This window comes from Ambystoma mexicanum, chromosome 6p, assembly GCF_040938575.1.
Source record: "Ambystoma mexicanum isolate Mex_15411 chromosome 6p, UKY_AmexF1_1, whole genome shotgun sequence".
Taxonomy (NCBI): domain Eukaryota; kingdom Metazoa; phylum Chordata; class Amphibia; order Caudata; family Ambystomatidae; genus Ambystoma; species Ambystoma mexicanum.
Genome location: NC_090935.1, coordinates 1,335,601,818 through 1,335,621,576, shown reverse-complemented (window position 1 = coordinate 1,335,621,576; position 19,759 = coordinate 1,335,601,818). Strand labels below are relative to the sequence as shown.

At 47.2% G+C, this 19,759-nt stretch overlaps 1 protein-coding gene across 1 annotated transcript in view; it reads left to right on the top strand.

Moving 5' to 3' along the window:
- Window positions 1–19,759, top strand: part of LOC138510826 (atrial natriuretic peptide receptor 1-like) — a 488,764-nt gene that overhangs the window by 214,486 nt on the left and 254,519 nt on the right. The window contains exon 11 of the mRNA XM_069626514.1: window positions 3,968–4,054. Within this exon, the coding sequence (XP_069482615.1) occupies window positions 3,968–4,054 (87 nt within the window). The remainder of the gene's footprint in view (window positions 1–3,967; window positions 4,055–19,759) is intronic.

Here is a 19,759-nt window from a genome sequence, read left to right as displayed (position 1 = left end):
ACCTTTTCTGGTCTCATCTGTACGTTCTTTGGGTTACTTTTTTGATTCCTCCTTAAATTTCCACAATCATATTAATAAAACAGTACCATCTTGTTTTTTCTCTTCATCAATCCCGAGATGTACAAAACCTTTTCCAAGCATTTGTTCTGCTGTCCAAGCCTTAGCTTTATCCAGGGTAGATGATGGGAACCTGTTGTTTTCAGGTCTTCTTGGCACTCTGAAATCTGTTTTTCATTCAGCAGCGAGATATTGTGCTTGGTGCCCGGAGATTTGACTATATTTTCTCAATTTTGTTTAAACTGCGCAGGCTCCCAGTAAATTAGCCGACCAAGTTCAAGTATTGTGTCCTAGCTCATAAGGCAGTTGTTTTAGGTTCACCTTCCTATTTGGCTTAAAGCTGACTATCTCTGGATGTTCCAGAGTCACTAGAAGCTGTGAAGTTAAAAGGTTAGAAATTCCTAATTCAAAAACGAATTCTTGGAAATCAGGCCTTCTGGTTTGCTCCTCCTCAGGCTTGAAGTTGACCATGACATTGGTATCTGATTAAGATTTATTATGTTAGTAAAATAAATATCCAGCTTAGCTGGCCAAATCCCTGGACCCACATTCAGAACCACATTTGTGAGACCATTTCGACCAAGGGCCTGAAATATCTTCAAATTACTAATAATCTTTTGAATATCTATCATGGAGAAACAACAATGGGCCTCATTATGAGTTTGGCAGTATTGCAACAGTAACTCTCCCGGAATACCACAAAACCAAATAACCGTTAACCGTCACTTGGTCCTGTGAGTCTACCACAGGATTAAAAGTGGTGATAAAGAGGTGTTAGGACCCATTTATGGAGTCCACAGGATTCCATTGGGAGTCCTATTGACTCCATTGGGGATTTTTGGGGGAATTACCACTGGTGGAATTACTGGGTGGTAATTCTGCTGATTTTGGAGGAAAGTCCTCCAAGAATTGGCAGAATTACAACCTGTTAATTCTGCCGGTGGTATATCTGCCAAACTTCTAATTTGGTGGTGCAGGAAAATTGGGAGTAACTGAATTACTGTCACTTTTTTCCCACACCGCCAACCTCGTAATGAGGCCCATGTCATGTATTGAATTCACTCTCTGGGATTTTAAAACTATTTTTCATACGATTGACAAGAGTACCAGTGCTATACACTTCTGTGGCAATAAGCCCCGAGACGGCAGTCCAACACCGCCCCAGGTAATGCCCCCGGGGCCCATATGTGAGGGCCTTAACGAGGCCCCGGGGGCATTACCACAGGTGGTGTTGGCCCGCCGTCGCTGGGCTTATTGCCATTAGTACCCCAGCCCGTTAGACCGGGGTACTAATAGCATAGTCAAATAAAATGGTCACCGGGAAAGGGAAAACAGAGTCTGTTTTCCTTTTCCATGGTGGCCATCGGGAGCGGACGCGCTGGGAACAGAAGGTAAGGGGGTTTTGGAGGGTGGGGAAGATATAGTTTGCAGGGGAGGGGGGTGGAGGAAAGAAAAAAACATGCCTCCAGCTGTGGGGAGGCTCAGAGCGGGGATAGCCCTGTTTTGAGCCTCCTCATTGGCTAAGGAGCTGACACGCCCCCGCCAGGAGCAAACACAGGCACGTACCTGCGTCCACGGCATTACACCGTGGTATGGCTCGGAAACGAGCCAATCACGTTAAGTGTATCCCGTGGATGCAAGTACGCCGGGTACTAATTCATAATAATTCATTCTCTCTCTGAAATTGGATTTTTCTGAGATAATGATAGATTACCTAAACATCCAGAGAGAAATTGCCATAAGAGATGTCCTTTTACTTTTATTATTGCTAACATTGCAGTCCATCGGCTGATCACGTTTATCTCACTGTGTGCAATCAGCCAATTCTTATAATCTCGTTTGATTATCTTTTTATGATATCTATCGGTATCCCAGTTCAAATTATCTTCTCTGGACAGTCGATGAATCTCATATCTCAAAATTAATTTCCTATCTCTTGTCCAACTATCCACAAGGTCTCCATTGCCCTTATGCGATATAGGTTTTAAGCATACTGTTGATGCTTTAAAGGTTTTGGTAATTGTTTTTAATTGACTCTGAAAGGAAATCAGGATTTAGTCATCTAAAAATGTGTAAATCTAATCTAGTACTAAAATTACTCTGCCATGATAACCAATTGGTCATAGCCTCAAAGTTCTTATGAGACCAGGTAATTCTATTTTTGCCACCACTCACTGGAATAGCTCCAAAATTCATCCTTTTCCATCGAGAATATAATCTTTGAAAGATGTTGAAATTCAAGCATGATCTCTTGATTTTATAGAAACTATATCTATCTTCCTTAATAATTTTAATAAGACAGGGGATACAAATATATATGCTAACCATGAACTTGTTGTCCCATTTGTCAAGATATATTTTGCAGGAACATCACCTTCAACCCGTCCGTTCAAGAATACTTGACCGCATTCTGAAAATAGGTCTGCCCAATCAGTGCCTAGTTCATTTGTTTATTTATTATTGCTTGTTGCTGCTTTATTGACAAGATATCTTCTCTTAAAAATGGAAAATAAACAAATTCAGTAAAATCAGGGCAAACACCATTGAATTCTCTTAATAAAATGTAATTTATCTGAATTCTCGGCCCATTTCATCATTATTTCAGTGACATTTGTCAAAGTTTCCAAGAGCCTCTTCTTACCTGTGTGGCTATATATCACCAGAAACAGCTACGGCTTATTAAAACACTTACGTTACTAACTTAATCAAACAGCTAGAATGTCCAGGGTTCTACTTCTAGCTGTATAGTAGTTACCTGTACAGAGTTTCTAATACGAAACAACAGACCTCCATACAAACATACCCTTCCTTCTTTTTTTGCTTTTTTCTTCACATCTTGGACTGTAAAAATATTGAGGTGGGGTTGGTGATACTTCCTGGGGCTGATAAGGTACACTATCCATTTACAACAAAAAAAACTGTCCATGATTGGATGAATATCTAAATGACTTGGAACGCACCTCTGGGTCAATCATTCTCTACAACTTTTATGGGACTATAAATTGAGGTCTACAGTTTCAAGAAACCATACAAAGCTCTACATTTCCGGCTGCTAACCACTCCTTATTACCTTGTTGATATAGAGAGTTGGTTGTACTTAGCTTGAAATCCGTGTTCCTCAAGTAAAATTCTGCATGAAAACCCCTGCAAACCGGCCCAGCACCCCACTACTCAGCGTACACACACCCCTAAATCTGATCAAAACCCCATCTGCGTGCATGCACCCCTAAATCCGGCATGCAAACTCGCCTCCGAATCCTATGCTCAAGTGTCCTTACGCCTGCCTTCAGGTGGTGAAGAGATTGTGGGATCTGCGTGGGCATTTTGCAAGTGAGAGGTTGCGCAGTCATATCCATGAATACGCTTTGCTGTGCGCATTTGTGGGCATGCTATGGACTGCCTGTGTCCCGTCCCCTGTAACGGCCACTTTTTTCCTTGTTCTTCCTCATTTTCCGAATTCTGCCCCCTACTCTGCCCTCTGCGAAGGCCTTGCACACACTCTGTGGAGTCCCGTGCAAGGCACTTGGCCGATCGCAGAGTTGTGCCGAGCCTGCACGAAATCCACGCAAGTCCAAAGAATATCCCGCACATTCGATTGCATGAATCGATGAACGGGATTACACACACAGTTTGGCGAGCAAGTTCCCTATTTTACACGCAAATAATTCCATAAATCGGGCCCTAATTGTATGGAGCTTTAAGTTCAATAACAATTTACAAAAACAGGAAGCAAAATTCTGCCTTTCTTATACCAGAAATTATAATTCTGTGTGCAAGCTCTGGGCAGATATGAAGGAGGATGTTACAATAAAGCCACTTAGCTATGAGAGCATATCGTAATTCAAAAGTGATTTAAGCACCGCAGCAAGATATATATTCTGCACACTTAAACATCCGTTTTATTTTTTAGTGATGGCAGATTTGTAGCCATTAAGAAGATCAAGAAGAAAACATTCACCCTCACCAAATGCATAAGAAAAGAAGTGAAAGAAGTGAGGTAAGGAGGGATATTTTGTGTATCTGTTTCTGTTGCTAAAATGTGTGGAGTCGTGTTGTATTTCACATTTTTGTCTGATGCGTCGTCGTTGCACGCTGCAACCTATCATGATCTCATACAATGCATTGGGGAATCATCTCTCTAAGAAGGGGCTCCTAATGAGTCAGGTGCCAACGGTAAAAACAATGCTATTTGGAATGCAACCTCTTTTACCACCTGTCTGTGTCTGAATGTTGGTGAAACGGTATTTGCCTTATGTGGTAGTGTTTGGGAATCCTGCATGATTACGAGGTCGGATTTAACATACACAATCGACCAATTGATTTCTCCACTGAACATTTGGTAAGCTTTCTTTACTTATGTGGAGGTGCACCCTTGCACCTACGACAAAGTCATGTTGCCCCCTTTGGGGTGTGAACAAGTTGGCATCTCAGGTGCCCACCCGCCTGCTCACCCTTTTGCAGATTATAGCACATTATCAGTTCCTATGAATCGCCTCTGAAAGTTACTGGATAAGTATCTCTGATAATCCCTCAGTTTCATAGAGAATCACATTATGGTACCTGAGACTTGTATTTGGAACGGGTCATCTGCTCTTGGACCGGATACTTCATACTCATACGTTTTATGTAGGTCTCTGGAGCTCATGAACACCTTTTTTATTATAGCAAATGTCATTTTTCATAATAAAGTGTACTTTTACTGTTATCTAAATAGTTAAGTGGTTACATTATTGACTGTGGGAAATATGGGTTTACTGAATGGAAGACATTTGTAATTATGGATCAATTACTTGATCTCACCAGCCTTCTGCTCCCTTATCTTCTAGGATAACTCACCTTATTAAGTGTTATCAGCACATTGAAACAACTACTATCGTGTGTCCCTTTATGTATGTCAAAGACAAATGATCAGAGTGTCTAACTCAGATAATCAAAGTACAGGTGAGCTATTGAAATTGTCAGAGTCCTTTATAAAATTCTGGAAGGGTGAGATGTTCAACTCAGAGTTTAGTGGCTATTTGCCCCATGCAGTACTTTCTGTGTACCCCATGTGTTGAACATCCCATGTGAACTCAATTCATAATTATGTGGCATTTTAAAGACTAGGAGGTTTGAAAGTAGAACATGTTTTATAATCACTACCATACTCGTAATGAGGTCCTTAGGGGTAAATGTCATCCTAAGAAGACATTTGTATGGGTGACTTGACAGCAAAGGTTTGATTGCAGGTGAAATCATCAGAAAATAAAATGAAGCCATTTCTTGTGGTATGATTTAGCATCATAACAACGACCTAAACACAGGATCCCACCATATGTCCATGCCCAAGGTGGCATGGAAGAGATATTTGAGATCCTATTCATACGATTGGTTAAGGGTGACCCCATGCTGTTTATAACATTTTATCAGATAGGGTTGTGTGTCATGATTGTTGGAGAGGTGCTGCCCTCGCAGGTTGACAGTTGTTCTACATTAATTATGACATTTTGCCTTGTCAATTGGCATTGGAAAAACTCTCTCATCTTTGCTGCTTACTGCTTCCCACACCCTGACCAGTAAGGATAGAGACAGCATTACTGAATTACTGTCGACATGATAATGTCTCTTCAATTCTGTGTGGCTCCTTTGCCCTTCCTCGTGTATGTTATGTCTCTCTATAGTACATACACTACTTGGACACCAGTGAGTAATGAGCTGTGATCCGGTTGGTGAAAGGGGTGAGTTTGAAGGTTTAGCGTAGATGGAACAAAGAGAAAATATACACAGGGAGAATCTACAGTGAGAAGGAGATAAGTGAAGAGAGGGAGTGGTGGGAGGAGAAGAAGAGGTGGACATTAGGATGGATTATGACGGCAAATTCTTTTTTTTTTGAGGGCAGGGACTTCCAGTGACGATGGTGAGTAGTAAGAAGGAACTGAAGTGACAGGGTGAACCTAGTGGTCGAGGAAAGGAGAGATTGAGAAGAAAACTGCTAGTGAATAGGGTACATGTCGAGGAGCAGTAGGAGATGGAAACGGTAAAAAAAAAGCAGCGCTAGATTTAAAGACCATGAGTAGTTTGTTGGAAGAGGGACTAGCAAACACATGAAGAGACACCCTGAATGAAGAAGCATGTTGGCAAATTTAGGATTTTGTCAAGTGGGGTTGAAAGAGTAGAGAGGGAGTATGAGGAGTATGGTGTATAGGCTTGGGTTTTTATGTCTTTTGTGAAGTACTGTCTTGAAATATATTTATCTGTTTACAATTTTATTGACGTTATTTAGTCATTAAAATTATGTTTTAAGTAATGTGGTCTGTTTCACATGAGTACTATATTGTAATGTTTTGTATTGTTACAACGGCAATGCCAGCAAATAAATGATTGATTAATCAAGTCCTTTGAGTCGGCATGGCTAGTAGTCAAGCCAACTAATTACAAGGGTGGAGATAAGAGTTCTGGTAGTTTGACAGTTGAGGAGAGGGCAGACTTTCCTGATGTTCAGCAGGCTACTATAGCAGCCGTGACGGTGGATGCGATGAACTGTTTCAGATTGCTGCTAAAGAGGACCCTTAGGCCCCGCCCTCTCATGGCAAGGAGGTCAACAGATCAGGGGAAAAGGATATAGAAGAAGGGGGGTGGGAGAGGGCTTTACGGGCATGGAGATAGATAGATAGATAGATAGATAGATAGATAGATAGATAGATAGATAGATAGATAGATAGATAGATAACTTCGGACTTAGAGAAAACAGAGCCACCCCTTCCACATGGAAAAGAGACAGCCACAAATCTTAGATGTGAACTCAGGGGGTGAAGGCACGCAAGGCGAAGAAGATTTATTTGGGCATCATCAGCCAAGGGGTAATAGAATAAACCAAAGGAGGAGCAGTACTTCCCAAGAGAGGAGGAACATTGGGAAACTATGAGAAGGCCAAGGACAGAGCCTTGTGGGACACCATCTAGAAGAGAGGTGGGGCTTGAGGATTTCATGGTTCTGGGGGTATTAAAAGAACAGCCAGAGTGTTAAGAAGCAAATCAAGCAAGTGCAGTTTCTGGAATTCCTAGATCAGAAAGGGTGGTGCGGCTAGAAGGCGAATCAACAGTGTCAAAGGCTGTTTAGAGCTCAAGGAGCGTAACGATGGAAGAGTGATTAACTTGTTATTTAGTGTATATGAATTAATGTTTAAACATTTGTTAGTATTATGATTCTGTATAGTTCTAATGCATTACATTTCAATTCATTTTCACTTTTTCAATTTGATACGGTCAGGTTTTTAAACGAATGCCCCCTTCTACCTGCTCATACTATGTGTGTAATAACTCATCAGCACAAAGTACTACAATAAATATTCTTTTCACTTTGGGTCCAGCTGTTCTGTTTGTTCCATCTGTTTACTACACTTGAAATGTACTCTATGTTACATTATCAATGAGATTGTATTGTATTAGTATTTATATAGCACGAGAGAATTAACCGCCTTTGGGCGCAAGTGGTACTGCAAACAAAATATTTCAGAGAGGAGCTCACCAGAAGGCTAAAGTCATGTAAATTGTTTTGCAGTTAGTAAGATTATTTAAACAAAAATGTTTTAAGGGATTTACGAAAGTAGTCGGGTTCTGTGATGTTACGGAGGTGCAGGGGAAGAGAGTTCCAGACCTTGGGACCGTACACTGAAAACCTTTGGTCATCCAAAGGCCACCCAAGGCACCCCCTGATGTGGCAGCCCGCTCTGGCAAGGACCAGAGGCTAAGGACAGCTCCAGTGGTGTCTGCCGGTGTCCGCCATGGTAGCACGCAGCCTGCAGCCGTCAACTTGCTGCGACTGATCAGGTAAGTCGAATGTGGGTGTGCTGTATTGTGCTGTGCTCAAAAACCTGCCTTTTTCCCTCTTCTGGGAAAGTCAAATCTGGGTGTTTCCACATTCTGGTACTGTGGCATTGCTGCTGGTTCTCTATAGGCTCCCAGTTAGAACCACCCCGCAAGGCGTGCCATTCATTGTTGTGAGTTACTTGTTACTCTCCTGTGTCTTCCTTTGTTGTGATCCCGCCCCCTCCTCCTCCTCCCTCTATGCATGCTGAGTTGTGTGCCACAGGGCTGTGCATCTCTCTCTCTCTTCTCTCATCCCTTTCTCCACCTACGTCCTTTGCACCCCCTATGGTGCTCTCTGTCTCTCCCATCTTCTCTAACTGCTAGTATATCTCTTACCCTATACCTTTAACTAAGTCTGGAAGGAAGAAGTTCAAGAGGGACATCCTGGTCTCCAAATCAGGCCTCCCTATCACTGATCAACACCAGTGCTTTGTCCAGACTCTCACTGACATCCTCTTTGTCGCCCCCTCTCCAGACCTACGGACCCTTCATATGGTCTCTGTTCTCTCTCCTTTCTCCTCCTCTCCCATTAAGGGTGGCACTAGGTGGGAGGTCCTCCTAGCCCCCTTCCACTCCTCCAAATCCATAATTAATGTCTATCTAAACAGCACTGTCTTGGTTCAGGGCCCTCAGCTCAATCTCCTCCTTTTTGATAGGTGTTTCCTGTGTCTTATTAACTTCCTCCCTGCTCCTGCTACTCCTTCCGCATCTCTCTGGCACTCTCATCTTCCACCTCTGCCCACCCGCCTTGATCCCCTCTACCACATCTGCAGGGTGTACCTCAAGCCTGAATCCCTCCAAGGAAGTTTTTCAAATGTGACAACCCGCTACTCTCAACTCTCATTCGGCTGTCAAACACTCCTCTGACATCTGTTACCTCCTTGAAGAACTCAATCTACATGTCCTTGCTCTCACTGAGAGATGGTTTACGGCCAGTTCTGTCACAAGTTTTGACACTCTCCTCCCTGTGAGCTACAAGATCTTCCCCGCCCCCAGAACCAATCGGCCTGGAGGTGGAGTAGCACTGATCTTTCTGGAGTGGGTCCCGGCCTCTGTCATCCCTACACAGGCCTACTCCTCCTTTGAATGCCTGGTCTGCAGGCCCTCTATCTCTCGTAGCCTCTCTCTAACTGTAGCCACCATCTGCAGGCCACCTGGCCAGGTTGCCCTTTTCCTCTCTGAATGGGCTGACCTCTCCTCTTCTCTCCTTGCCTCTACTTCTCAACTTCTCCTCAGAGATCTCATAATCCACCTGGATGCTTCTAATCCCGCCTCTGGGCTTTTCTGTAACCTCTTCGATACTCTCTCTCTTTCCATTCTGCCCTCTGGCCCGACACACTCTGCCGAACATATTTTGGATATTTTCCACACCTCAGACACCCCCCTCTCTAACGCTCTCACCACTCTTCTCTCTTGGACTGACCATTTTCTACTCTCCTCTCATCTGAAACTCTCTATCCCTTATGCAAAGCCCTCCCCCTCCTCCAGCACTGCCACCTACCTTCTTGGTCATTTGGTCCTTTAAGCGTGTGCCAGTGGATGCCTTTGCCTCTACTTTTTCTGCTCCTCCTACTCCTGCAGCTGACTCACACCCCAACACAGCCCTTTCTAATCTGCATCTTGCGATTTCCAACGCCCTGGACATCCTTGCCCCTGTCATGAGAATCCAACAGAAACCTACCTCCAAGTGCAACTCTTGAAATGATTCCGACCTTGCCGTCCTGAAACACAAGTGCAGGGTGGCTGAGAGGAGGTGGAGGGCTGCCGGCCCATCCTCTGACAAACTGGCCCGCCACCTGCTCAAAGGCAAAAACAGACTCTCTGTCCTGTCCAAGAAGAGAGCACACATTCAAGCCTGTGTCTCTGCGGCCTCTAATAACACTGCCAAACTCCTTAAAATCTGCAATGAACTGGCCAAACCTGTTGCAGTCTCAACCTCACCTGCTCCCTCCCAGGACCTCTGTATGGCTCGGGCCTCTCACTTCTACATTGAAACTCAGGGCATCCTGTCCTCTATCTCCTCTTCCTCTCCCTCTTCCTCTCTCTGCCCCCCTTTGGCAATATCCCCCTCTCCCCTCTTCCTCACTGACAACACCAGATGAGGGTTCTAGACAAGTCTGATCTATGAAAGTGTTGTCCAAACAGGTGCTCCCCTGCTCCTCCAGAACCATCAAGGACTATATCACCCTGGCCGATTTCTGCAATCACTCTTTCGCCACTGGAACTTTCCTCTCTCCCCTTAAGCACTCACTTGTGCACCCCCTCCTCAAGAAGCCACCTGCCGATCCGTCCTGCCTGGCAAACTATGCCCAAACTCCATTACCCTTTCCTGGGCAAAGTCTTGGAAAAGCTGTCCATCTCCCAGCGTACTCTCCGCACTAAATCTATTGGTTGTCTCCATGACCATCAGTCTGGCTTCAGAGTTACCGGAGGCATGGAAACTGCTCTCCTAAATGCCTGTATAGATCTGCTCTCCAACCGTGATTCCAGCATTCCTTCTGTCCTCATCCTCCTTGATCTTTCCTCTGCTTTCGACACAGTCAACCACTCCATTCTGATAATTTGACTCCATCAGAACCCGGGCATCATGGATCAGGCCCTGAAGTGGCTGACCACCTTCCTCTTGGACTGCCCCTCCCAGGTCCATCTTTGTCACTTTCTCTCCAACACCTCTCTCTCTACCTGTGGCGTTCCCAAGGGCTCTATCCTCTCACTCTGGTTTTTCAACCTCTACTTGGCCCCTTAGGCCCACCTGACCTCTATCTTCTCTAACTTTCAGTGTTATGCGGTTGACACTCAACTTTCCTTCAGGCTAGCCTCAGCCTCTTCTCCTCTTCCCTTAATTTCTGACTGGCTATCCGTGATTCAGGATTGATGTGTCTCCAACAATCTCTCCTTAATGCTCGTAAGATAGAGATCCTTCTAATTGGAACCCCTGCCCCTGCTTTCTCTCTCTCACTCGGGCCGCCTGCCTTGGGCCCTCTTCCTTCGCCTTCCTGCGAGACAAAAAACCTTGGTGTCATCTTCGACTCCACTCTCTTTCTCTCCTCACATCTCGGACTTCACCAAGAAGTCCAACTACCAGCTGCACCTCCTCAAAGGCACTCTTACCTTTCTCACTTTTCCCAAGAAGCTCACTGTCTTCAGAGCCCTGGTTCTCTCCAGGCTGGACTACTGCAACAGCCTCTTTCTCAGTCTGCCTTCCTCTACTCTCCGGCCTCCGCAATTAATCCAGAAAAGGACAGCAAGACTTATTCTTCCTTTCGCGCCTTGAAACACTTGTGTATAGGCGCGTTACAAATGCCATATCATATCATATCATATCCTTGGCCTCATGCCCAGGGAATGTATCACTCCAGCCCTGAAATCTCTCCACTGGCTTCTGGTGGCTGCAAGGATCAAGTTCAACACCCTTTGCATTGTCCACAAGGCTTTCTGGGGCTGCGGCCCACACTACATCCAACGTTCACTTCTCTTCCAAAATACCTTCCTTCTCTAGCCCTTCGCTCAGCTACCTCCAACTCTCTAATTTATTTTAAAATCTTTTTAATAGCATTCTTAAACTTACATTATGCAGCATTGCACGTTGTGTGATAATTCTAAGTATAGTCAACATGTATTCCAGATTAGCTGCAGCCATAGCACACCAATAAACATATTTAACAACAAACAAAAACCAAATAACCAAAGTCTCCATGCATGTTAAGTAGGTAATTAGAATTTCAGTTCCGTACCAGGCTAGTTGTCGGGGGGGGGGGTGCCTTATTGGGCATCTATTTTCCATTAAACCTTGGGATTCGCAGTTCTGCCTAGTCCAGGGCAGCAGTGTCGCTTGATAGGGCCCAGAGCTCAGTGAGTCCGTTCAGAAGTGCAACCTTATACAGAATGGCGTGATGTTCACAGTGATTTATCATCCAAGGGATGAAACATGTCCCAGAACAATAGCCTCCAAGCATCATAGGTTCAACCAGTCTACGCTTCAAGACTTTCTGCTGTCTTAACCCACACTCTGGACTCTGCCTCAGCCCACGTCTCGAAGTCCCTGTACCAGCGTGAATATTAAATGCCCCCAGCAGACTCCCAGGCCATTGCAATGCACATCTTAGCTAGAATGCAGGCCATATCCACAAACTTAATACCATGTTTGTGCTTGCTATTCCTCGGATATGCCCCCAACAGGCGCTCCTTTGAACTCCAGTGTACCTTGCTACCCCAGCCTTTCTACACGCCTGCTCAATGCGGGCCCAGAAACTCTGTACCTTTGTGCAACCTCAAAACATACGAGCCAAGTCAGCACCCAGATTGCCACACCAGGGACACAAAGGTTTTCTGCCACTGTTAAACTTAGCCACCCTGCTAGGCATCAAATAGGTGCGGTGAAGCACATTAATTGAACCAATCTGAAACAAGGGTTCCTAGATACCTCCCGGTGGAAACCCAGTATGCGCTCCCACTCCTGCATAGTCTGGATACCCGCTGCCAGCCGTCACCCAAGGAGTACATCAGGGTCAGTAACGGTGTTGCCTCTGGTTCTTCAGGCCACCCTATCCATTTCCGTTTCTCTGCCCCCACTATTCTCAGATATCGCAGGAATTGACCCCTGGCAACCCCGTCTGCTCAGTTATGGCATCCAGTTCTTTAAATGTACTGTTCTCATACATGTCGCCCCAGGTGGAGACACCCCATCCCTCCCAATGTCGTTCTGCCGTCAGGTCTTCCCTGTTTCTGCATACCTCTGCCACTATTGGGACCTCCGGCGAGTATGGGCGATCTAGCTTCAGTAGCTTCAGCGTTCTGCACCACACCCTCCTGCCCAATTTAACTAATAAAGTAGTAGCATCCAGGCAGCTCGACAGTAACCATAGCACTTCTTTAAAGTGGGCAGGAACCACAAGCGACTGCAGTAATAGTGACTCAGATGTAAAGTCATCTGACAGCCACTTAGCGATGAAGCTGAGTTGTGCTGACAGGAAACCACTCCATGTTCAGAAGTTGCATACCTCCATCATTGTATGGTAGGCACAATGTTGCTAGGGCGACCTTGCGGTGTGATGAACCCCATAAGTATCCCCTGATAAATGAATCCAACAAGCTGAAAAAGGTAACATTAATGTTGTGATGAATGTTAGTAAAGAAATGCAAGAATCTGGGTAAAATGATAATTGTTGTAATCGCAACCCTACCCATTAATGATAATGGGAGCTTAGACTAGAACATCATTCATCAATTTCCTCAGACCTTTCACCACCCCAGCTGTGTTTCTTGTGTGCATGCCTTCAGGTGTATGCATGATGTACATCCCTAGATATTTGAAGGATTTCATACCACGTGAGCCCCAATTGTGGCGAATCCCGCCAATGGAAACAGGCAAGATTTCTCCCTACTGAAAAATATTCCAGACAGTTTAGCAAAGTTGTCTAATACCTTCATGACTAGTGGGAGATTATGTTGCGGTCCCCAAGGTAGAGCAGAATGTTGTCGGCATACAGCGATATTAAGTGACAAGTGCCACCAACCCATATACCTGCCTCCAAGAATTCTTTGCTGAGATAGACCACCAAAGGCTCCATTGCCAACACGTACAACATGGGCGATAATGGGCATCCCTGGCTAGTTCCCCTCTGTATGTCCCAGGCCGCTGAAACCTGCCTCCCAGATTTGACCCTCGCAATTAGAGATGTATATAGGATCTTCACCCACCGTATGAATTGCTCTCCATACCCAAATTCCCATAATACCGCAAACAACCATTCCCAACAAAGCAAATCAAAGGCTTTAACCGCATCTAAGGAAACCACTGCACACTGTTCGGGGCGCTTGTTGGTCTGCGCAATAATGTGTTGCAGTCGGTGCAAGTTCAGGGTGGTGCTACAGCCAGGGATAAAGCACGTCTGGTCACTGTGTATCAGACCTGCAATTACCTTGTGGAGACGCCCCGCCAATAATGTCATCAAAAGTTTGATTCATGATTTAACATGGCCAGAGGCTGGTAAGATTCACATTTATCAGTGGGTTTCCCTGCCTTAGTGATCAGGACTACCAGGGTTTCCCTCATACTTGCCGGAAGTTCGCCTTTTGAGTAGGCTTCTTTAAACACTTTGAGCAACACCGAAGCCACAACTGATGCATATGTCTTGTAAAATTTGGACGGGAGTCCATTGTTGCCCAGTGTTTTACTAGTAGCAAGTGAAGCAATTGCGTCGCAGACTTCTTCAACTGTGATGGGTTGGTCCAACGCGGCCTGTTGCTCGCCCTCCAGCCTGGGGAGCCCTATTTCTATGAGAGCGTCCGTCACTTCTCCCCGGGGGACCCGGTCCTTGTGGCCATACAGTTGGGAATAATACTTAGTGAATATGCTATTAATTCCGAGCTGAGTCCTACATATACTCCTATCCTCATCCCTCAACTCAGTAGTCAAGTGTCTGGGGGGTTCCCTCCTGCATGGCCATGATAAAAGCCTGCCTGGCCTATCTCCTTCTGCATGGGCCCTGGTAGTACCGGGAGTGTGGTCAAACTTGGACAACCTCCCCCACGCCTCAAGGCAGCAATGTCTGGTTTCAGCCAACCTCTCTTCACAAGTCTGCTGACCCGCCTTGTGGGCCTCCATGTCTCGGATCTCGTCCTCTAACTTCTCCAGGTCAGTTCTCAGCGTTCTACAGATGCCCCCAGCACTAGCAATAACATCACCCCTAATAACAACTTTCAAGGTTTCCCACACAGTACACCATTCCTTTACACTACCCACATTTTGCTCTAGAAAGTCCTCCAGCATCTCCTTCAGCCTATCCCTAAAGATTTGGTCTGTTAAGGTGTCCGCTGGTATATGCCACATTGGGATGGGAGGCCTGGAGCTTCTAACATTCCAGTTCATCAGCAACAGGGAGTGATCAGATATTAACCGGCCCAGGTATTCCGCTTCACCTACGTCTGCCATATGAGTCCGACTGACAAAAAAATAATTAATCCTGGTGAACAGGGCGTGGGGGGAAGAGTAAAAAGAATGACCCCTGCTCTCAGGGTTCAGATCCCTCCAGACATCCACCAAGTGAAGATTCATAAGCACTGCATTGAGAGCTGCTGACACAGGCACTAGACCTCCCTGAGGGGGAGAGAACCTATCCCACAGAGGATCCCTGGTAGAATTAAAATCACCTCCCCAAATGAAGGAGCACTCCCGGTGATGCACAACTCGAGCACAGAATGTGTTAACGTGTGTTGGGATGCCATGATTCAGAAAGTAGGAATTAACTATACACACCTCAACATGATCCATGTAACACCTCAGGATAAGGTACCTCCCGTCCCTGTCCGCTTCCCAGCCGGAACACAACAGAGTCATGTACCCAAGTGAACACCCCTGTGGTGAATTCAGAGTATGCCGCCCCATACCCCTGGCCCCACCCAGCGTTTCTTGATTGCCTCCAGTCCTTCTGCTGTCAGGTGGGTTTCCTGAACCAGGGCAATAGACAATCCTCTTTGGTGCAGGAATGATTTCACCCGGTTCCTAGGCAAATACGTGCCCATACCCTGCACATTCCATGTCACTACAATAATGAGGGTCATCCTTCCAGCATCTGCAGCCTACTCTGCGCACCCAGACAGCCACCCCCCACCAGCCCTCCTTGACTGTCCCCAAATCATTGGTCACCCTTCATTGCCCAGTTGCCCTCCACCAACCCAGCCAGAGAATTATAGTGTATGTCATGTACCTACACCCTGCGTACAGCGCTCAGGAGTATTCGCACCGTCTAGGCCTATCCAGACCATTGTGTGCCAAGTATCAGGTGTCAGCAACAGGCCAACAACATCCTATGTGTGGGACAGACCAATAAGACCAGTGGTAGATGATCTAGCATTGCCCCCATTCTTGGCAAAAACAGTTTGTTCTGACGGAAGTAGACCTCGTGAGACACCAACAATTCAACAGAGAGCCTGCCGTCAGGAGCTCAAGTGGACCCCTCCTTCAGTGAAGCCAACCCACCTAAGTCCCAACACCTATTGCATCATGTAATAGGTTCTTCCCCGCTAGCCAAACCATTATGCTCCAACCACATATTGGCTGCAGCCAGAGTTTCAAGGAAGTGTGCTCTGCCTTTGTGGATAATCTTAAGTCTGGCAGGATACATAAACGCATATTTAAGATTTAGGTGCCTGAGTCTTGCCTTAATTGGCACAAAAGAATTCCTGGCCCTCTGGACCATCGGCGTGTAATCCGGATAAAGGGCAATTCTGGAGTTGTCACGCTGAATCTTACCTCCTTCCCTGAGCGTTTCAGGATCACCTCCCTGTCTTGAATGTTTAAGATCTTAGTGATAATGTCACGATGCCCGCTCCCAGGGAGCCGGCTCAGGCCCTGCGTCCCCGAAAGCGGACATCAAGTCCCCAGGGAAGGTCCCAGCAACCCCTTATAGGGCCCTTTGGACAGCGTCCTAGCGCCTATGGCGCCAGGCTCATAGAAAATGTCAGTCCTGGCGCCATAGGCGCCAGGCTCATTATGAAAGTGTTTGGGTGCACTTACCTGATGCAGACCATGCTGCAGAACCCCGGCCTCCTTGAGGCCTGAAAGGAACTACTTTACCTGTGGGACTCATTTACCACCCTGGCGTGGTCGGGGAAGGATACATACCTGATTGGAGGAAGGACACATTCTAGGAACTTCTTCCAAGGCTATTTAAACCACACCCGATCAGCCACACGTGTTTCGCGTTGTTCTGCATCTAGCAGCTGGACGCTCACCGTGTCTGCTCCTGCATCTTGACTTCTGCCACACCTGCCAGCATCCTGAATCACCTGCAAAGGAAGGGAACAAGAGAACAGAAGAAGGAAAAGGCCTCACCTGCTGAATCTGCATCTCAGAGACATTTCGCCGACAATCCTGAAAAGGAAGACATTTATTTTTAAAAGCACATCGCATCGATCGCTGCAGCGCCGCATTCTACTCACCTTTACAGGGCGCCTCCATGTTCAGCAGCGACCATCCGGATTCGCAGTCGCGCCCCCGCGCCTAGGGAGAAAAAGACAAGAACAAAGGTGAGAGAAAGAAGGGAAAAGGGAAGCTAAAACTCCATGTCAAGACTTACCTGTTGGGTCATTCCCTTTTCATTTCGGGTCCGCGCCGCATCCAGGCATTTTCGGACCCCGGCCCCTAAGGGGAAAAAGACATCAGCGTTAATGAGTGAATGAAAAGACATTACCAAAACACTCATTAAAGACTTACCTGATTTCCACAAGGATTTCACAAATCCAGTGACGTAACTGGATACCAACGCGCCCCTGCATCAGAAGCAGGATGGAGAGCTCGTCCTTCCAGATCCTAAGGTGAGACGCTACGGGGAAGCACAGAAGGGTTTTGAGGAGGGTGAGAGGGGTAAGTGGGAGGCCGATTGCATTACCCCGCAGACAGTTAACCCCCTACTCTCACCTACAGAAGGATACTTCTGCGAGTCAGACAAGCCAGATCTGGGGCCCGGTCCAGTCCGTCTTCCGAACCCTGCGCATCACCTTAGACGAGGTCACAGCAGCGCGAACCAGGCCAGCGCCCCCGTGGGAGTCAGGTGAGCATTACAGATAACTGGTCTAGGGTGTGAGCCTGGGGGCTGGGGGGCCTCTTCTGCAGAGAACGGTGAGCGAGTTCCACTGCAGATCCTTGCGATAGATTCCCTGCACCAATTTCCTGGAGTAGTAAGTTCTCCGCATACTGTGTGGGGTTCAAGCCCTCGAGTCCCTCCTGAAGCCCAATCAGCTGGACATTGTTTCATCAAGCCATTCCTCCGCATCCTCAGACCTTAGTTCCAGAGCAGTGTACAACCTCTCTAGCTCTTTTACTCAGGCCTCCAGGTCTTTCATGGACTCCCGCATTTTTCCTGCAGCTCCGCTTCGGCCGACGTGCCCCTTTCAGCCAGGTTATGGACGTCTTGTTGCAGCAACTGCACATTGACCTTGACCTCATCTATTGTTGTTTCTAGTGAGGATCTCAGCGCAGCTATTGCTGCCAGCACCATATCTTCCTGGGTATTCTTACCCGCAGCGACAGGCTCTGTGGTGCAGATGCACCTTTCCCCTGATCCCGGGGTCTGCTTGCATTATTGAACAAATCCATGGTAAGCATGAAGCAGCGAGAGGCCAGAGTCTTGAGCGTTAGCCTCTGTGTTGCGGTGCGCTTATTCAGCAGTCCACGCCTCACCCCTAGTAAAACCTGTAGCAGGCCGCTGGAGGCAGTCCACACTACATTCCCCAGTTCCCACAGGGACCATCGGGTGTGCCCTCAAAACCACCAGAGCATACACTGCAGCCAGGAGAGGCAAGCCCCACTGGCTCGGTGCACCTGAAGGATCTCCCTGGGTCTCTCAAAGTTCCTGCAGATAACCAACCACCTGGGTTGCCTCACTCTGATGCCCTGTCAGGCATATGTTGTAGTGTGTCCCCTACTCCGGGGCACCATCCATACCTAGTGCCCCACTATAACTTCCCCAGGATCCAGCACTGGCCCACTTCAGTTTAGCACTGCTGTGTCATCAACTGATCACTCCTATAGCGGCAGCCTATGATGTTATGATATGATATGGCATTTATAACGTGCCTACGCACAAGTGTTTCAAGGCGTGACGAGGCAGGGAGGGGAACAGAGGGAAGACACACAACGATCCTACTAGGCCAAGTGTGTGATTCAGATCGTGCAAGTGCATGGGTAGGGGGCAGGGACAGTGCAGTACAAGATGATAACAATAAGTAAGTAACGGCAAGCATGTGGCAAGTGCATGGGTAAGTGCAGACATCAGGTGTCGGTGCTGATAGGGGACTGTAGGGATACAGAACAGTCCCCGAGTGCGGGGTTTGCCCGGTTGGCAGTGAAGGTATTAGACGCTGGCAGGGGAGCGACCTGGGCTCGAGATCAGGTAGTCAGTGTGGTTCAGGTTTCAGCCAGGAGGTCAGCAGAGGAGAGGAGGAGAGAAAGCCGAAGCAAAGAGAAAGGTTTTGAGGTTCTTCCGGAACCGGAGATGGTTCTCCTCAAGTTTAAGGGAGGCTGTTCTAGAGGGAGGCACCAGCCGAAGAAAGAGATCTACCACCCACTCGTTGCCTGGAGAAGCGACTGACCCTGAGGGAGTTGGAGGTGGATGAGCTGAGAGCTCGAGAAGGAAGATATTTAGGAAGGCAGAGTTGAGGGTATTGAGGACCCAGGCCCCAGAAGGCCTTGTGGACGATGCAGAGGGTTTTGAACTTAATCCTTGCAGTCACCTAGAGAGAACCAGAGCTCTGGAGACAGTGAGCTTTTGGGAGAAGGAGAGGAAAGGAAGAATCCCTCTGAGGAGGTGCAGCTGGTAATGTGACTTCTTAGAGAGGTTAGAGATGTGGGGAGAGAAGGAGAGTGTGGAGTCGAAGATGACCCCAAGGTTTTTAGCCTTGCAGGTGGGAGCTGGAAGAGGGCCAAGAGAGGCCGGCCAGAGAGCTACAGGGAAGGAGGGAGCAGGTGTGCCGATGAGGAGAATCTCGGTTTAGGTGGCATTAAGGCAGAGGTAGTTGGCGGCACACCATTCCTGGATAGCAGACTGTAACGCTCACCTGACTCCCACGGGGGCGCTGGCTTGGTTCGCGCTGCTGTGACCTCGTCTAAGGTGATGCGCAGGGTTCGGAAGACGGACTGGACCGGCCCCCAGATCTGGCTTGTCTGACTCGCAGAAGTATCCTTCTGTAGGTGAGAATAGGGGGTTAACTGTCTGCGGGGTAATGCAATCGGCCTCCCACTTACCCCTCTCACCCTCCTCAAAACCCTCCTGTGCTTCCCCGTAGCGTTCACCTTAGGATCTGGAAGGACGAGCTCTCCATCCTGCTTCTGATGCAGGGGCACGTTGGTATCC